This window comes from Oncorhynchus tshawytscha, linkage group LG14 (assembly GCF_018296145.1).
Source record: "Oncorhynchus tshawytscha isolate Ot180627B linkage group LG14, Otsh_v2.0, whole genome shotgun sequence".
Taxonomy (NCBI): domain Eukaryota; kingdom Metazoa; phylum Chordata; class Actinopteri; order Salmoniformes; family Salmonidae; genus Oncorhynchus; species Oncorhynchus tshawytscha.
Genome location: NC_056442.1, coordinates 14,678,325 through 14,696,126, shown reverse-complemented (window position 1 = coordinate 14,696,126; position 17,802 = coordinate 14,678,325). Strand labels below are relative to the sequence as shown.

At 45.4% G+C, this 17,802-nt stretch overlaps 2 protein-coding genes across 2 annotated transcripts in view; both read left to right on the top strand.

Moving 5' to 3' along the window:
* Positions 1–5,055, top strand: part of LOC112253905 (A disintegrin and metalloproteinase with thrombospondin motifs 5-like) — a 29,191-nt gene extending 24,136 nt beyond the window's left edge. Inside the window, exon 8 of the mRNA XM_024425988.2 lies at positions 1,783–5,055. Coding sequence (XP_024281756.1) covers positions 1,783–2,449 — 667 coding nt within the window. The 3' untranslated portion in view covers positions 2,450–5,055. The remainder of the gene's footprint in view (positions 1–1,782) is intronic.
* A 3,380-nt stretch (positions 5,056–8,435) lies between these two features.
* LOC112266603 (A disintegrin and metalloproteinase with thrombospondin motifs 1) lies at positions 8,436–15,779 on the top strand. Its single transcript, XM_024444227.2, has 8 exons — positions 8,436–9,490; positions 10,580–10,923; positions 11,175–11,307; positions 11,458–11,915; positions 12,410–12,596; positions 13,003–13,181; positions 13,383–13,558; positions 13,814–15,779. The coding sequence occupies exons 1-8, from the start codon at positions 8,866–8,868 to the stop codon at positions 14,550–14,552; spliced, it is 2,841 nt and encodes a 946-aa protein (XP_024299995.1). The 5' UTR covers positions 8,436–8,865; the 3' UTR covers positions 14,553–15,779.
* The last annotated feature ends 2,023 nt before the right edge of the window (positions 15,780–17,802 follow it).

Sequence of the window (17,802 nt, the reverse complement as noted above, 5' to 3'; positions counted from 1 at the left end):
TGCTTCAACTAATAACACACAAACAATTATAAGGTTTCATGTCTTTATTGAACACACCGTGTAAACATTCACAGTGCAGGAAAAGTATGTGAACCCTTGGATTTAATAACCGATTGACCCTCCTTTGGCAGTAATACCCTCAACCAAACATTTTCTGTAGTTGCGGATCAGACCTGCATACCAGTCAGGACGAATTTTAGACCATTACTCTGTTCAAAACTGTTCCAGTTCAGCAATATTCTTGGGATGTCTGGTGTGAACTGTTCTCTTGAGGTCATGCCACAGCATCTCAATCGGGTTGAGGTCAGGACTTTGACTGGGCCACTCCAGAAGGTGTATTTTCTTCTGTTGAACCCATTCGGTTGTTGATTTATTTCTGTGTTTTGGGTCGTTGTCCTGTCGCAACTTCTGTTGAGCTTCAATTGGCAGACAGATGGCCTCCTGCAAAATGTCTTGATAAACTTTGGAATTCATTTTTAGCAAGCTGTCCAGGCCCTGAGGCAGCAAAGCAGCCCCAAACCATGATGCGCCCTCCACCATACTTTACAGCTGGGACGAGGTTTTGATGTTGGTGTGCTGTCTATTTTTTCTCCACACATAGTGTTGTGTGTTTCTTCCAAACATCTCAACTGTAGTTTCATCTGTACACAGAATATTTTGCCAGTAGCTTTGTGGAACATCCAGGTGCACATTTTGCAAACTTCAGACGTGCAGTAATGGTTTTTTTTTGGACAGCAGTGGCTTCTTCCGTGGTGTCCTCCCATGAGCACCATTCTTGTTTAGTGTTATACGCATCGTAGACTTGTCAACAGAGATGTTATCATGTTCCAGAGGTTTCTGTAAGTCTTTAGCTGACACTAGGATTCTTCTTAACCTTACTGAGCATTCTGCGTTGTGCTCTTGTAGTCGTCTTTGCAGGACTGCCACTCCTAGGGAGAGTAGCAACAGTGCTGAACTTTCTCCATTTATAGACAATTTGACTTACCGTATGAACATCAAGGCTTTTAGATATACTTTTGTAACCCTTTCCAGCTTTATGCAAGTCAAAGATTCTTCATCTGAGATCTCTTTTGTTCGAGGCATGGCTCACATCAGGCAATGCTTCTTGTGAATAGCAAACTCAAATGTTGTGAGTGTTTTTTATAGGGCAAGGCAGCCCTAACCAACATCTCCAATCTCATCTCATTGATTGGACTCCAGGTTAGTTGACTCCTGACTCCAATTAGCTTTTGGAGAAGTTATTAGCCTAGGGTTTCACATATTTTTTCCAAACTTCACTGTGAATGTTTAAATGATGTATACATTATAGACAAGAAAAAATACAATAATTTGTAAGTTATTAGTTTAAGCACACTGTGTTTGTCTATTGTTGTGACTCAGATGAAGATCAGATCAAATGTGATGACCAATTTATGCATAAATCCAGGTAATTCCAAAGGGTTCTCATACTTTTTCTTTTCACTGTACGTCAAGAGTTTGTAATCATAAAATCACACCTTCTAATGGTGAAGATAGACATACACTATATATACACCCCTTCAAATGAGTGAATTCTGCTATTTCAACCACACCCGTTGCTGACAAGTTTATAAAATTGAGCACACAGCTATGCAATCTCCATAGACAAACATTGACAGTAGAATGGCCATACTGAAGAGTTCAGTGACTTTCAACGGTGCACCATCATAGGATGCCACCTTTCCAACGAGTCAGTTTGTAAAATTCTCTCCTGTAAACACTCTCCTGTAACTGCTTTCTCCCCTCTCTCCCTCCCCCATGCAGTAAGGGCTACACAGACGTTGTGAAGATCCCAGAGGGCTCCACCCACATCAAGGTCCGCCAGCACAAGCCCAAGGATCAGCCCCGGTACACAGCCTACCTGGCCCTGCGTCGTCCCGGTGGCGACTACCTCCTCAACGGCAAGTTCATGATCTCTACCTCAGAGACAGTCATCCCCCTCAACGGCTCGGTGCTCAACTACAGTGGCTGGAGCCAGCGGGATGAGTGGCTACACAGCATGGGCCCTGGGGCCCTCAGAGAGGCCCTTACAGTTCAGATTCTGGCCACGGACTCCAAGAGGCCCCTGGATATCCGCTACAGCTTCTTCATGCCCCGTCAGGTTTTGGCTCCACCACCGCCACCTCCCCCGCCCACCTCCACAACCACATCCACCACTACTACTACAACAACCACCTCTATAAGATCAAGCAGTAGAACCACATCGGCCCCGTTTTCGGCCATGGCTCTCTCTACAGCCCTAGGGGTGTCGACGGCGGCCTCTGGGCCCCAGTGGGTGACTGGCCCCTGGATGATCTGCTCCAGGACTTGTGACACGGGCTGGCAGAGCCGCACGGTGCAGTGCAAGGACCCGCAGGCCAAGCTGGCCAAGGGTTGCCCTCTGGGCGACCGCCCCTCCGCCTTCAAACAATGCCTAGTGAAAAAGTGTTGAAAGGACCAGAAACTAGACTCCCCTGAAAGTAGGGGGTACACACAGACAGAGACACTGGTTATTGACAGTCAACCCCTCCTCTTCCTTACCACCAACCTACTATGCCAGGCCCTGCTTGGCATAGCTACAGACATACGACGGATACATGTGGACACTTCCGAATAGTGCAGCCGCCCAATCAACAACCACCCACTTGCCAAATCCCTCCTCTATCTGAAGGTTTCGTTTGTATTCCTCTGTTAATGACACATTTTGTTTGCTTTTCTGTATGTTCTTGCTACTGTGGGTTTTTCATGATTGTCCGCTTTGTCTCTTTGTCTGTGACTGCACACCTCTGGACAATGGGCCTCCGTACTAGTCTGTTGCGTGGTACTTTTTCTCCACTTCCCTTCGGGGTCCCCTTTTTCTTCTTGCTCCTCCCACGGCCGATTCTCCACATACGATTGGTCTATCCAACTTCCTGTTTGGATTGCGGACCAGGAAGTAGGCTGGGGGCACAAGCAAGAGCAACCAATCCTTACTGTAACCAGTCCAGAAATGGGGTTGAACCGCACTACAAACATCCCAGGTCAGAAGATGGACACACAGTGATGGAGTGAGTTGGGGCAGAGTTGTGCCCAACAGCTAGTGCTGAGCGATTAACCTAAATTGTGTTTATTATTTTGGTTTTTAAACAACTAATTGACAGACTTCGTTTCAATTATTTGAATTCCATTTAGTTATGTTTTTTTCTGTGAAGTCAATGCGTACATTGGGCAGTTTCTCTAAGAAATAAATCAACTGAATCCTGAACTGTGCAATGTAGTTGTAGGGAGTTGTAGTTTCCAACAGGCCAATATTCTAAATAATTTAGTGCAGAAAACATGCTAATTAACTACAATGATGATAATCGATTGCGTGCGTGCTTGTCCGGTCTGTGTCTTTCTTTTATGCCTGCTACATTAGGTTAGTACAGAAGAATGTGCGATCGAGAGGGATAGAGAGCAGTTACTTTGCGAAGTATCTGTACCTGAAAATGCATAATCTAAGTGGTTGATAGTTGGAATTCAGCAGCCTATTTTACTTTTAAGAACTACTAAAATACTGATTTTGTCAGACAGCATAGGCAGCAGCTCTATAGAAATAACTTGGAATTAAATAATAAAATCATAAAATTAAACAAATGTAATAAAAACACCTGAAATATTTTATTAAAGTAAAGTAATGTGAATAAATGTTGTTACAGCATTCAACCCAGATAATGCATAGTGCATTTCATATATTTTTTAAATATTGATATTTTAATAATCGAACCAAAACCGAACCGACCTCAAAAAGCACTAATCGCTCAGCACTACCAACTGCCAATGCCCAGTGACACCTATAGAGTGACTCTGGGCCAAAAGACCATGGTGACCCTTCAACTCTGACCTTTGTGGAGGTTAAAGGTTGTAATTTTATGGGATTACATAATGTGTGGGGCTAAGCTTGACATTTGTGTGTGTGTGTGTTGTAAACATACAAGTGTGAACATATAGTGTTTTTGTCATATTCAGTGTCCTAAACTCTCTTAATGGACTTTAACCCTCAGTTCCATTTGTATCACTATGCGGGTGCTAGAGGGTCGCTACCATTTTGTCACTGTGTTTCTTTGGCTCTCCATGTCTCTGTCTGTCTGTCTGTCTGTCTGTCTGTCTGTCTGTCTGTCTGTCTGTCTGTCTGTCTGTCTGTCTGTCTGTCTGTCTGTCTGTCTGTCTGTCTGTCTGTCTGTCTGTCTGTCTGTCTGTCTGGGAATAAAGAAATGATTGCTAGTATGACAATGTGTGCACTGGATACTCGCAAATACAGCAAGAGGGAAACTATCCCAGTCATACCTGACCAAATACACTTCTACAGTTCGCTCGCTCGCTCTTTCTCTCTATCTCTCTCTCACTCGCTCACCCTCTCCATCTCTCATTCAACATATTGACACATTCTTGTTTAAGCTATCCATTTCTCACACTCAGTCTTTCACTCACTCTCACATCCACTACCATCCATTCTCCGTCATCCCTCTATCCCTCATGAGCTTGTAATGCTATACCACACACCTTTTCAAGAGTGATGATAGACATGCATTATACTGGATACATATGGGCTCTTGCCACATAGGCACAACTCCCTATTTCTCATTTCTCACACACAGGCACAGACACACATTCACATAAAGAATACACAACACCCCAAAATTGCTTAATTACACATTTAGATATAAACACCAATATCACATATGTACAGAATACATTTTGCACACACACATAAATATGGAAAGAAAATTAAACCACACGCATACAAACACACACACACACACACACATACTGTATATGTATTACTGTTTGACACTTCCCATGGGAAAAGACCCTTTCGTTGAACGACAGAAACACAGCACTGAACTTGTAATTTATTGTTTGTACAACTGGTATGTGAAATAAAACGTGATGAATTTATTTATTATAATGGCAATGTTGTATCATATTTACTATTTAACTAAGAATATGACTGTGCAGAATAAATCATTTTTAAGAAAAGTGTATTTTCTAGTCATCTACATGAATATATGTACATTAAATGTATATTTTTAAAAGCTCTGTCTGTTTCATTCATTTATTGGACGTGTTCAGAACTTTTTAAAATTTGACTAGGAAAGAGCCTTGGGGTACGAAACATCTTTTGAAAGGGAGACTTGAATTAAAGTAGCAAAGCATCTTCTCTCTCTCTTTCCTTCTCATTCAGCCTTTTTACATGACATACAAGAGGATAAAGCCTTGTTGCCAGGTCTTGTTAGATTATGGCCTATGGTCATGAAACCATGCATACAGTTGTTACAGTGAAAGTTGTGCCCCATGACAATGTGATCAAAACTACTCCTGTTAGAGCATGTGACAATGCACTCGGGTCAAATGGAACGTACGGTAATCAGTCCATTCAGGAATTGATTGGCATTTTTCATTTTGTGAATTGGAATGGACGATGGAGACGGACAGCCAGACTACACCGATCTACAACAGTATAACAGCGACAGTATAACCGCTAGGAGAGAAGAACTCAAAGACCATTTCCACTCTTTGTGAAGAAGAGAGAATACAACTGATAGGTGATGAAAGTATAACCATTATAATTCACAGCATAAGTCACAGTTAATAAAAGGAACATAAAAACCTAGTTGGCTATTGTTTAGTGTCACCCTCACCTCATGGAGTTCAGGGAAGACCATACCCTTGCTCTTCCCTTCTCATTATTCAATGGCTGTACCTCATATACCTGCATTTACTAAGACGTTGTCTTTAACTTGTTCACTACGCGATTGATGATGATTACGATGATGATGGATCATTGTACCACAATCCCAGGTCAGATGAGAGTAGAAGTGTGTGCGTGTGTGCAGTGCTGGCATGCGTGCGTGCGTTTACCCTGTTGCTATTAAGAAGACATCAAAAGGGCACAGGGACTACTGTATGAACTACTGATGAGTAGCGGCGGATGGAGTTTGAAATGCAAAAGTGCAAACGTCAGATTTGACACACACACACTCTAGAATGTAGTGACATTCATTCCTTTTTATAGCCAATGGGAATGTAGTGTACTTAACCTTCACGCCCTCATATAAATGAATATGCGTGCTAAATGTTGTGTAGTAGACTCCATCTCTCCGTATGACTTGTCCACTAAGATAGCGTAATAACTGTTACTCCCTTAAGAAACTGATATGTGTACAACAATCATGGTGTAGCTGCATATGCTATTATATAATAGCCCTGTCTCCCTTCACAGGGGTTCAGTGATCAGTCATTTAAAAGTTGAAAAATTGATGTAGCGATCCCAGACTGCCCCTTTAAGGGCTGATATGTTCACTATGTTCTAGTGTAATTTATTGCTCCTTTCTAGGGACTAGTACGAGGGCTGTAGAGTCACTGTAAGTCCCCATGTGGCCTGTCGAGTGTTTGCATTGATGGAAGTTACAGTCCCCGTGGTACTGAAGTCAGAACACTGAGGTCAAATGTGATGTTGTGCTGCCATCTGCAGGCTATAGGGCTGTTGTAACCAAGAAATGATCTTCACATGCACAATAATACTATATGACTACGCCTTGCAAATCCTTTTCTGTGCCTAAATGTAATACCCAATAAAAACAACAACAACCTATTGCCTTCACTTGTGATCCCAAAATAACATTGGACCTCAGAATAAGACACTTAGAGACAGCAGAGGTGCCATATCCATATATGCCATTGAGCAGACTCTTTTATCTAAAGCGACTTATAGTTTTTTGTGTGGGTGGCCCCGGGAATTGAACCCCAAATCCTGCTGTTGCAAGTGCCATGCTCTACCAACTGAGCCATACAGGACAAGATGTCATTCGTAATACATAATTAATTCAACGATATTGGATTTGGCAATCAATGACCCTTCAACAAGAATTGGGACTAAATGCCCTTCTATGCCACAGAAGTGTACAGTTGAGGGTGGTATCATGGCCCTGTTCATGTTGTGGCCCTTTTGGACATGATTTAGAATCCCTAATGACTCCATAACTGGCTTAATAAAGATAGAAGTTATGATCTTACATACAGCCAATTCATATTTTTGTCCCTTACATGTGTGGCATGCAATGCACACAAATAGCATGTGCCATGTATTGGATTTATGGCAGTAGTGGAGCCATAGCCATTGTCCTTTGATACTTTTTCCACGGTCCACGCCTGACATCTGTTGGAGAACTATGTCACGACAACTATTCCCTCTCCCCGGCCTGTTGCGCTTAAGGTGGCCCATCACGCTTCTCCCCTCGAAATGGTAAGTTAAATTAGCATGATGTGGACTCCAACTAATGCGTTAAAAACGCATTTAGTGAATTGATTATAAATGTTTCCCTCATATACTCTACTTGCCAGGCCATATTCATAACAGACTCGCAGTTCACTAAGAGGTTGAGACCACCGTGTATGGCACTTTATCCATCTTATCTCTTGATCTTTTCCCTTGGCTATTGGTGTTCCTGCACTATACCTGTGACGTCTCGTTTTGTTCCCATACGGTATGTACCACTTGTCTGTCCTGTCATCTGGGTGAATAGACTAACATGTACATGTAAATAGGCTTACTACACATAGACACGGCTGGGTTTCGTATTTTATTGGTGTGTCATGTATCATTATTCAAACGTGATATATAATACTTAGCAAATAATTACTCGGTCACTAGGAGGGGGCGAGTAATCCGTCGATAATTATTTTGGGAAGGTTCCAGAGTTCTGGATTTACACAAGTGATGCGGTTTGCACCATATGTTTGAGAGGGGGCTGGGAGGGGGGCTGGGAGGGGGGGGCTGGGAGGGGGGTCCGCCCATGGAGAGGGGCCACGGCCTCGGAGAGTTGAGTGGAGGAGAAGCGTCCAAGGGACTATTCCACCTTAAGAACTCACCGGCCCCTCTGCGCTCCCTCTCCCCGAAGAGCTACGGAATCCCACCAGGCCGCCACGGCGCACGGCTCGATTGACACTGCGGCGATGCAAACGACTCCAACCTCCGGGTATCGAGCCCCGGTGCTATAGATGCCATGTCTGACATGCTATCCCCAGATCTCCAGTTTCACAGACACCACAACCCTGCCACAGATTAACCACTTCTACCCTCATGAAGTATAATTTACATTCAACGTGTGGGTATAGCCTATAGCTATATGAGCACCGCGTAAAAGTAGCAGGGGCGAAAAGTATGAGAGTTTGTAGTGTAAATGATGAGAACATTTAGGGGAGGACGGGGTATGGGAAGAGGAGTGAGGGCTATAGTCCCGCCTACAAGCGGAGCAGGGGAAAAAAAAAGTTTCCTGGGCCAAACGCGTCCCACTCCACATTGATTGATTATTATGGCACGTCTCTATGTCTGCGTTTTGTTGCGCACGAGATTTTGCCTCTAAAAGATCAAAGCGGCTTCGGGAAGGGGTGGTCCCGAGTTTGGGGATATATAGGGAGCCGGGGTCTGTCCGCCTTTAATGCGAAATATGAGCAGAAACTAGACGGCACAGTAGAAAACAATTACTGCCCCGAAGTCACATAGAAACTCAAACAGCTGTTGAGTATTCAAGACAGGGCTGAAAGAAACACCAACGTTCCGAATAGTTGGAATTGATCTATTGCTGAGCTTTTTTCGAGCAAGAGAATATAAGACTCGAGCTTGAAGCACCAAGATATGAAGTCTGAGCTGTAGACTATTTTGAATGGGTTTTGCACTGGATTTGTTTCCGTTTTAGTTTTTTTTAGTCTTACTTCATTACTGGAGGTGTTTTAGTTCTTGGACTGATGTTTTTTAGTTATTAGTGGAGTCTTTTACGGATTTTACTTGCTTCCGCCAGACACTTCAATATAGTTTTCTATTTCAGTTAGAAGGGTTTGACACGGAATATGATGTCGTTCGTTTGCGTCTCGTTCAGTTTGATTACGGCTCTGTGCGTGAGAGCGGCGCACGGCACATGGGAGGAAAGTACAGTTGTACCGGTCAGACTCGACCCGGTTCGGCCCGAGAGGGATGCCGAGCAGGGCCGGACCCTTTCAGTAGAGGAGCGAGAAAAGGAGTCGGAGATGCGAGTCTACCGGTTAGACGTATTTGGCAAACGGGTGGTCTTGAAGCTAGAGCCGGATCAGACCTTCCTGGCACCTGGGTTTGTGTTCCATGTGGTGGGAAGCCCCGAGTCGCAGGCGCAGCGGGAATCTGACAGCAGCGCAGCCGAGACTCAGTGCTTCTTCTCGGGCACGGTTAACGGGGAGGAGGACTCCGCAGCTGCTCTCAACCTGTGTCACGGACTACGGGGCGGATTCTACCTCCAAGGTGAAGAGTACTTCATCCATCCCAATAAATCGAGTGATGCACAGCCTATGGATGGGGACCTCCACCTCATTCGCCGGAGAGGTCGGGAATATTTTGCAGAGGAGAGCAGCTCAAAGTGCGGGGTCAACGAGGAAGAGGACAGGTTGCCAGAGAATCGGGAGACAAAAGTAAACCATGGAACCACTAACCCCGACCACCCAGGTATGCATTAACACTTATAAAACCTTTGACCTGGATCCATTTCGGAATATGCTGACTTTAGATCATATTCATAGGCCTACGTCTTTTAGTAAGAAAAACAATAAGCCAAGCTGTTCCACATAGTCACTTAGTTGTGTTATGTGTCTACATCATGAATGGCAAACGAAATGGACTCTGGACCAATTCCTGTACCCGCGGTGTCCTGGGGCTTCAATTCCTGGAACGGAGGATTTGTCTATCCAAACCACCTCAACTTCTGTCTTGGAGTGATCCGTAAAATACCCCTTTTACGCAAACATCTGAGACTCTAATAATTACACAGCGCAGGCTATATATTTAAATGTTGAGGTAAGGGTGGATAAGTCGATAATTTGACCGGTGCACAACGAGGGTTAACGGGGAATGGGCTCAGCTTTGACAGTATACGCAGGCAAGAGGGGGAGGGTAAGGCTCGGAGGAAGTGAGCGGGGAGTGAACGAGGGAGGGAGGTACGGGCCTGGGACGGGGGCTGGTGGGGGTGATACGTGGAAACTAGTCTCGCCGCCTCCTGGTACTGCACGTTACAGGTCAGCACTGTCAGACATTTTCCCAGAATTCTTTTTCTTCCCCCTCTCACGCATAATTTCCGCCCAGTGAAAGTCAATTTGGGAATGTAGTCATTAGGAAGAGGGCCTCTGACGGTAAGACATCCCGTGAAGTTCCACATGTGTTTTTGGAACACTTCATATGTAATAATCACATGTGAAATACATGTGAGTTTTTGTAAGGGGCTGCTGAGTCACCCAACGAGCACACACATCTGGAGAGATGATCTGCTCAGTGCTCAGTAGCTATTCATCTGCCCTAGAAAATACACATTTGTAGCCTACAAACCCGTGATTGGCCTGTAGTATCACATGGTACAACTCACATAAAATCTCTTGTGACGACTCAGATATTTGCCATAAGCAATTTGACATTTCATCTTTGTGTCTAACAGTTCATCAATTTAAACCACAGAAAACAGGCTCTCACAAGAGAGCAGTATTAAAAGTCTGATTCTAGGCCAGTTTGTCTGACCTCTCTCCCTTCTTCTCTCTTTCCATCCAGCCCACCACCAGAGGTCAAAGCGCTTCGTGTCCACGCCTCGCTTCGTGGAGATCATGATCGTGGCCGATCAGTCCATGGCCGAGTTCCACGGTGCCAGCCTCAAGCCCTACCTGCTGACCATCATGGCGGTGGCATCGCGCCTCTACCGCCACCCCACCATCCGCAACTCCATCAGCCTAGCCGTGGTTAAGCTCCTGGTGGTTTACGAGGAGGAGAGCGGCCCCCAGGTGTCGTCTAACGCTGCCCTGACCCTCCGCAACTTTTGCCAGTGGCAGCGGCAGCACAACCCGCCCAGCGACCGCCACCCAGAGCACTACGACACGGCCGTGCTCTTCACCCGAACGGTATGTTGCTTTTGTATTTTAGCACTGTTTTCACAATGTTTTTACACCAATGTTTACCGTGGTAACAGGCAACACCTTCACAACTACTAGGGTTGATTCTGCTTTCCAAATGGCACCCTATTCACTATATAGTGCGCTACTTTTGATTTGAAACAGGGTCCTGCTATATGATATCGGTTTTGTGTCTGTGTCTGTATGTGGGAAAGCAGTGAGTTTGACAGATGTGTTTTGTCCCTTCTCACCCCCTGTAGGACCTGTGCGGCGCCCACTCCTGTGACACACTAGGCATGGCGGATGTGGGCACGGTGTGCGATCCGGAGCGGAGCTGCTCCATCATCGAGGACGACGGGCTGCAGGCGGCATTCACTGTGGCACACGAACTCGGTAAGATGCCACCCTGATGCCAAGCTGAAACATGTGCACCATATATTCACATCTCTGTCATTAGCCACACACAGTACACATCTCCTCTCTCAGTCCCAAACCAACCCTTGTCTCCCCTCTCTCCATTCCTCCCTCTCTTTTGCGCTCTAGGCCACGTGTTCAACATGCCCCACGACGATTCCAAGCAGTGTGCCAGCGTCAACGGTGACCATTGGGGCTCGCACATGATGGCGTCCACCCTGTCCAACCTGGACCAACTCCAGCCATGGTCGCCTTGCTCCGCCCTCATGGTCACCACCTTCATGGACAACGGACACGGCCAGTGCCTTTTGGACAAGCCCCACAAGCCCCAGCCGCTCCCTGCCATGCTACCCGGAAACGTGTACGACGCCAACCGCCAATGTCGCCTGACGTTCGGGGAGGAGTCACAGCACTGTCCCGACCTGAGTACCACATGTGTGGCACTCTGGTGCACAGTGACCACAACCAACGGACTTCTGGTCTGTCAGACCAAGAACTTCCCGTGGGCGGATGGGACGCTGTGTGGCCATGACAGCTTCTGCCTGGCAGGACAGTGTCTGAGCAAGACGGAGGCCGCTCGTCACCAGGTGGGTGTTAAGACTGTTATAACATAGCCCTATGACAAAGTCTTAAAGTCAATGGGAGTGATGGGATTGGTCCATTGGGGGGAAAGGAAGCATAATGCAGCTTTGGGATTGGTTAGTGTTAGCTACATTGGATTAGGTCCAATGTTATGTCTTTTTTAATATCAGGCTAGCTATTAGAGTGTTGAAATGTTATAGGGCCCTCAAACTCAAATCTGGACTTTGAAGCCAGTTCCACTGCATTTTTCATTGTTCCCTTGTTATCAGAGACTGATTTAGACCAGGGACACCAGGTGTGTGCAATTCATTATCAGGTAGAACAGAAAACCAGCAAGCTCCTTACCTCATAGGGTAAGAGTTGAGTACCCCTGTTATAGGGGCTAAAGTGAAGGTTACTATTAGCTTTTTAGCTATAGGACTACCTATAGGACTATTGAAATATTATATGGGCTAGTGTATGTGACTATGAATAACGATGGCGTCCTCTCCTGTTGCAGACCCCAGTCAACGGTGCCTGGGGTGTATGGGGACCATGGGGAGACTGCTCCCGTACCTGCAACGGAGGGGTGCAGTACTCCTTCAGGGACTGTGATAGCCCCCTGCCCAAAAACGGGGGCAAGTACTGCGAGGGCAAGAGGATCCAATATCGCTCCTGTAACACAGAGATCTGCCCTGAGAGCAACGGTAAGAGCCTCTACTAGCCTCACTTATTATATACTTAGTTCATGCTTATTACACTTATTATATACTTAGTTCATGCTTATTACACTTATTATATACTTAGTTCATGCTTATTACACTTATTATATACTTAGTTCATGCTTATTACATAGCTAATACACTAATTACTCTTATTACACACATTCATATATTTATACTTTGATATTATACATCCTTATTTAGGCACATAGGACACTGACTTGCATATTGTACCCATACTTATGCTTTCTACACATTCGAGAATAGCCATATTTGAATATCACAGCCTACTGTAAAGTAAACATAATGCTCAAGCTAAACTAACAGTGAATATCACACTTCTCTCTCTCTCTCTCTCTCTCTCTCTCTCTTCATCCCTCTTTCTCTAAAGGTCTGTCGTTCCGCGAGGAGCAGTGTCTGGCCCACAACGATATTTCGGCACAGGTGTCGTTCGGTTCGGGAGAGGGCGTGGAGTGGGTTCCCAAATATGCCGGCGTCTCACCCAAAGACCGCTGCAAGCTGGTTTGCCTGGCCAAGGGCACGGGCTACTTCTTCATTCTGAAACCAAAGGTTAGTCAGGTCACACCACAGACACTTTTGCAAAAATGTAGACAAACACTATCTAGGCTAGCTAGACTAGCTAACACTTTCTAGGCTAACTAGGCTAATTCTGTCTGGGCTAACTAGGCTAACACGGTCTCTAGGCTAACTAGGCTAAGCTAATGCTGTCTAGGCTAACTAGGCTAACATCTGTTTCTCTGCAACTGTCAGGTGGCTGATGGTACTCCCTGCAGCCCGGACTCCACCTCAGTGTGTGTGCAGGGTCAGTGTGTGAAGGCGGGCTGTGACCGAATCATCGGCTCCAGCCGTCGCTTCGACAAGTGCAGCGTGTGCGGAGGCAACGGCTCCACCTGCAAGAAAGTGTTGGGTGCCCTGGAGCGTGCCAGGTGAGAACAATGACCTATGACCTCAAAACAGCCATCTTTGACTTTAAATTACTGTTTTCTAGTTGAGCCCATTTAATATATTTTACTACAGTCTGTAGAATCCTATCTTTCTCGAATGAATCTATCTCTATCACACCTCTTAGTACTGCCACATTTTTTTTTACTCAGTCTCTTACTCATAGACTTAACTCTTACACTTATGCATAACTTTTTACCCTTGGCTATGTTTGACCCTTGTGTGTTTCTGTCCCTCAGGCCTGGTTACCAGAACGTTGTGACCATCCCCGCTGGCGCCACTCACCTGGACGTGAAGCAACGTGCCCCCGGCGGGGGTCGCCATGACAACAGCTACCTGGCAGTGTTGCGCCAGGACGGCACCTACCTCCTGAACGGCGACTACAAGCTGATGACTTTCGAAACAGACATCGCCCTCAAGGGGGCGTTGCTACGATACAGCGGTAGCTCCGCCTCCCTGGAGCGTCTACGCAGCTTCTCGCCCCTTCCCGAGGCCCTGACCATCCAGGTGTTGTCTGTAGGCGACTCGCCCCGCCCCCGTGTCAAATACAGCTACTTTGCGCCAAGACCCGTTTTGGCGCCACCTAGTGGCGGAACGGTGGCACGCCGCCAGTCCATCAATGCCATCCGGGAGCTGGGGGAAGCTGAGTGGACCCTGCGGGAGTGGGGCCCATGCTCGCAGAGCTGTGGGGGCGGTACTCAACTGAGGGAGGTGCTGTGTCTGGATCCCCAGGGGCGGCCATCGCGGGAGTGCCCGGAAGAGCTGCGCCCGTTGGCTTCATGCCCCTGCGCCTCAGACCCCTGTCCTTCGTGGTTCCTGGGGGAGTGGTCGGTGTGCTCCAAGAGCTGTGGCCGTGGGTTCCGCAAGCGGCCGCTACGCTGCGTGGGACACAACGGGCGTACACTCGCCCACGAGAGCTGCGACCATAAAGACAGGCCTCGACCACTGCTGGACTTGTGCAACCAGAGCACCTGCTAAGTTTGTCAGCCCACCTCATTATTACGTCCCTAAAGAACAACTCATGAAAGAAAGATAGAAAAAGACTAAAACAACCATATCGTCATGAACTTTGCATCTGAAAACACATTGAGCTATCATGAGAATGTTTACATCCCAAGCAGAGTGCTTTCGTGGGTGTTTTCTGGGGTCCAATGGGTCCAAAGTGGCCGACTGATTGACTGACACTGCAGAGCCAACAACATCTCTCTCAACTCCCTCCAGCCACTTTGAGGTTAGACTTTAGTGTTGTTTGGGTCTGCTCCGTGGCACTGCCACCCCTAGAACACCGCATAGACTTGGTGCAGTTGCCTGCTGGGCTGGCACGGGGGCACATTGCAGGCACACTGCGCCCTTCTCCCTCCCTCCACCCCCCACCCATGTCAGTGGAGCTGAGATGGAGGAAGAGTTTAAATGGACACTTCTCTTTCGAAAAAGCATGCTGCTTTAGGTGCCAATGGCATGCTTGTGTTCGTGTGTGTGTGTGGGGGGGCAGTCTGTCCTAGCTGGACTGGACAGACATCTTGGGGGGACTATATGTATCACTGTACAGAATTGGTTACCTTGGGGTGAGGATGTATGTATATGTATTAGAAACAAATGAATGGTCTCACTGCCACACATTCCACTCCCTGTATCGGTTGGAGGCACTTCCTGTTTCAAAGGGTGCTGAACAAAAGACAATCCGGATTGTCCCTCCTAATCCATACGACTTTGTACGCAACCAAACTAACTCAATACAGTTCATTTCAATCAACTTCGGTCATTCCTGAACAAGTTGATATGTGCTGCTAACATTCCAGTAGAATCTCCCTATAGACTCATTCCAATACACTTATTATTCAAGATGCATCCTGGACTGAACAAAACCAATTTCAAAGCCATATCACTCCGCCCCGTCCTAGACCAAAGAGGTGTGTGAGCAAGCGAACGAGTGTGTGTGTGTGGCTGCTCTCCTGCTACTACTTCATAAGTAAGTCTCTCCTGCCTTCCGAGAAGGTTTTTTTTTTGATGATGACGTTTTGTACAGAATATCCAAACATTATTTATTGTTGTTAAGTATAATCTTGTTGCTTTTATTATTATTGTTGTATTTTTATTTGTTATTATATTGAAATAACAGAAGGATGTAGAGTATATAGAGTATTTATACAGTATTATATATATGGTCCTAGGTTTATGAATAATAAAGTATCACTTTGACCTATATACTGTTGTCATGTGTGGTGTGTCTTGGTATTCTTACACATCCATACACACACACACACACCTCAATATATCTGAATCTATACACACACCTCAATTTATTCCACTCTATGCGCGTGCACACACACTCACAAACATGGCCCTCGTCAGCAAATATATGGCGGATTTGTGTAATAAACCTAATCCCAATATATACTTAATTGTCTGATCACATTTCTCTTATGGACAGTGTGTAATAAACATATCATCCACTGGATGGCAGTGTTTCAGTGGCCCCTCCTGACTTCCTCTGGGTCTCAGGATAGGAATGCTGTTCTCAAATCAGTCCCCCCTGTCCATGTAATCTTATTCATTATGGTCTCAGCACTCCTATACAGGCTCTGATGTAGTATCAGTTTAGCCTTTTAGTCTATAATGAATTAATAGATAACATAGACAGCAGGAACCTGATCCTAGATCAGTACACTTATTCTGAGAGGCTTTATGAATATGGCCCCTGGATATAGGATTTGCAAAAAAGATTGTCCATAATGAATAAGATTATATAGCCAGCAGAGACCAGATCCTAGATCAGCACTCCTACTTTGAGATGCTTTGTGATTACGGGCCAAGACTCAAAGGAAGTCATTACGCTGTAATTATGGGAGAACAAGACTCCAACATCACTGTAATTTGGGTAGCACCATAATGGTTCTCATCTCAAATGGCACCCTATTCCCTATATAATGCACTACTTTTGATTGACCAGGGCCCATATGGCTCTGGTCAATAGTATTGTACTATAATGGGAATAGGGTGCGATTTGGGATGCATTCAATGTGTCAGCAGATTCTGTAAACAACATGTTTGCAGAACAGAAAAAGAATGTCCTGGATCGGTATTCCCTCTAAATGTAGCTTATGCTGACTTTAAGAAAAAAAGAGCCAAAGAAGGGAAATGAAAAGAGAAGCCCAAACCTTTAAAGCTCAATGCTAACTTGTCCACATTACAGTGACATACCGTTTCAACCACTGAAAAGACTGACTTACAATTTATTTAAAGAGCATTTAAAATATACTACAACCGAGTCTGTATAGGACTAGATATATTAAATGCTGTGCTCTTTCCATAAGCACTGTGGAGTTGCCACCGAGTTAGCCTACCACAGTTGTGTTGCTGTTGTTGCCAATGGAAAATGCTTATTTCCTTGGGAACTGGAACTTTCTTTATGGAATACAATTACACTATTGTTGTACTTTTGTTTAGTTTTCCCATCTCTGCATGCCGGTGCAAGACAAAACCAAAAACTCCCACCAACCCACTCTCAATTAATTATCTGCCGAAAACCCATGACACCTGTGAACAATTATGAATGGGTGGCATTTCTGTAAAAGGTCACGTTTCCCTATGAAGTTAAGAATGACAAGATGCCACTCTGAGGTGTAGGGGGAAGTTGCCCCTAGACTATGGTCGTGGGTCAGTTTTGCATTTCCCCCACTAATGGTTAAGGTTATGATTGGGGGTGGGGAAGCTGATCCTAGATCTGCACCTAGAGGAAACTTTAACTATAACGAATGCATTACATTTTAGAATGAATCTATCTATGTATCCAAGCTCTCCTTTCATGCATCATGGCAAAGCCAAAACCGCGATTCAAGCTTATTCTGTCTTTATTAGAATTAGGATATATATTCGTAATAAAGAGATACTAGACTGTTCTCACCTAAAACAATTAGTATTTTATGCAGAATGAGTGGCCCTATATTAAGGCATAACCATGTTTGACTGTCACACAAAGTAAATAGGCCTAGGTTGATTAAAGATGGTGTTTGAGAGGGAGGTCATTCAATCCTACAAGCTTGAGCAACCCATTTAGCCTACATTTTACGAGATGAAATCGTTTAGTTCTAAGTTATATCAAACAAACTTCGTGCTCCTTGGACATTTAAAATAGAGGTTCATGGATGTTTTGTATGACATATTGAGAGGGGCGGGTGGATATGTTTTGGTTTCTGACTAGGGACGTTGGTAAACAGTGTTTTTAAAA

Excerpts from the sequence above, each read along its gene's own strand:
- LOC112266603 (XM_024444227.2), top strand. The coding sequence starts at position 8,866 with ATGATGTCGTTCGTTTGCGTCTCGTTCAGTTTGATTACGGCTCTGTGC. Across the intron at positions 9,491-10,579 it reads CACTAACCCCGACCACCCAG|CCCACCACCAGAGGTCAAAG; the intron begins GTATGCATTAAC and ends CTTTCCATCCAG. Across the intron at positions 10,924-11,174 it reads CCGTGCTCTTCACCCGAACG|GACCTGTGCGGCGCCCACTC; the intron begins GTATGTTGCTTT and ends CACCCCCTGTAG.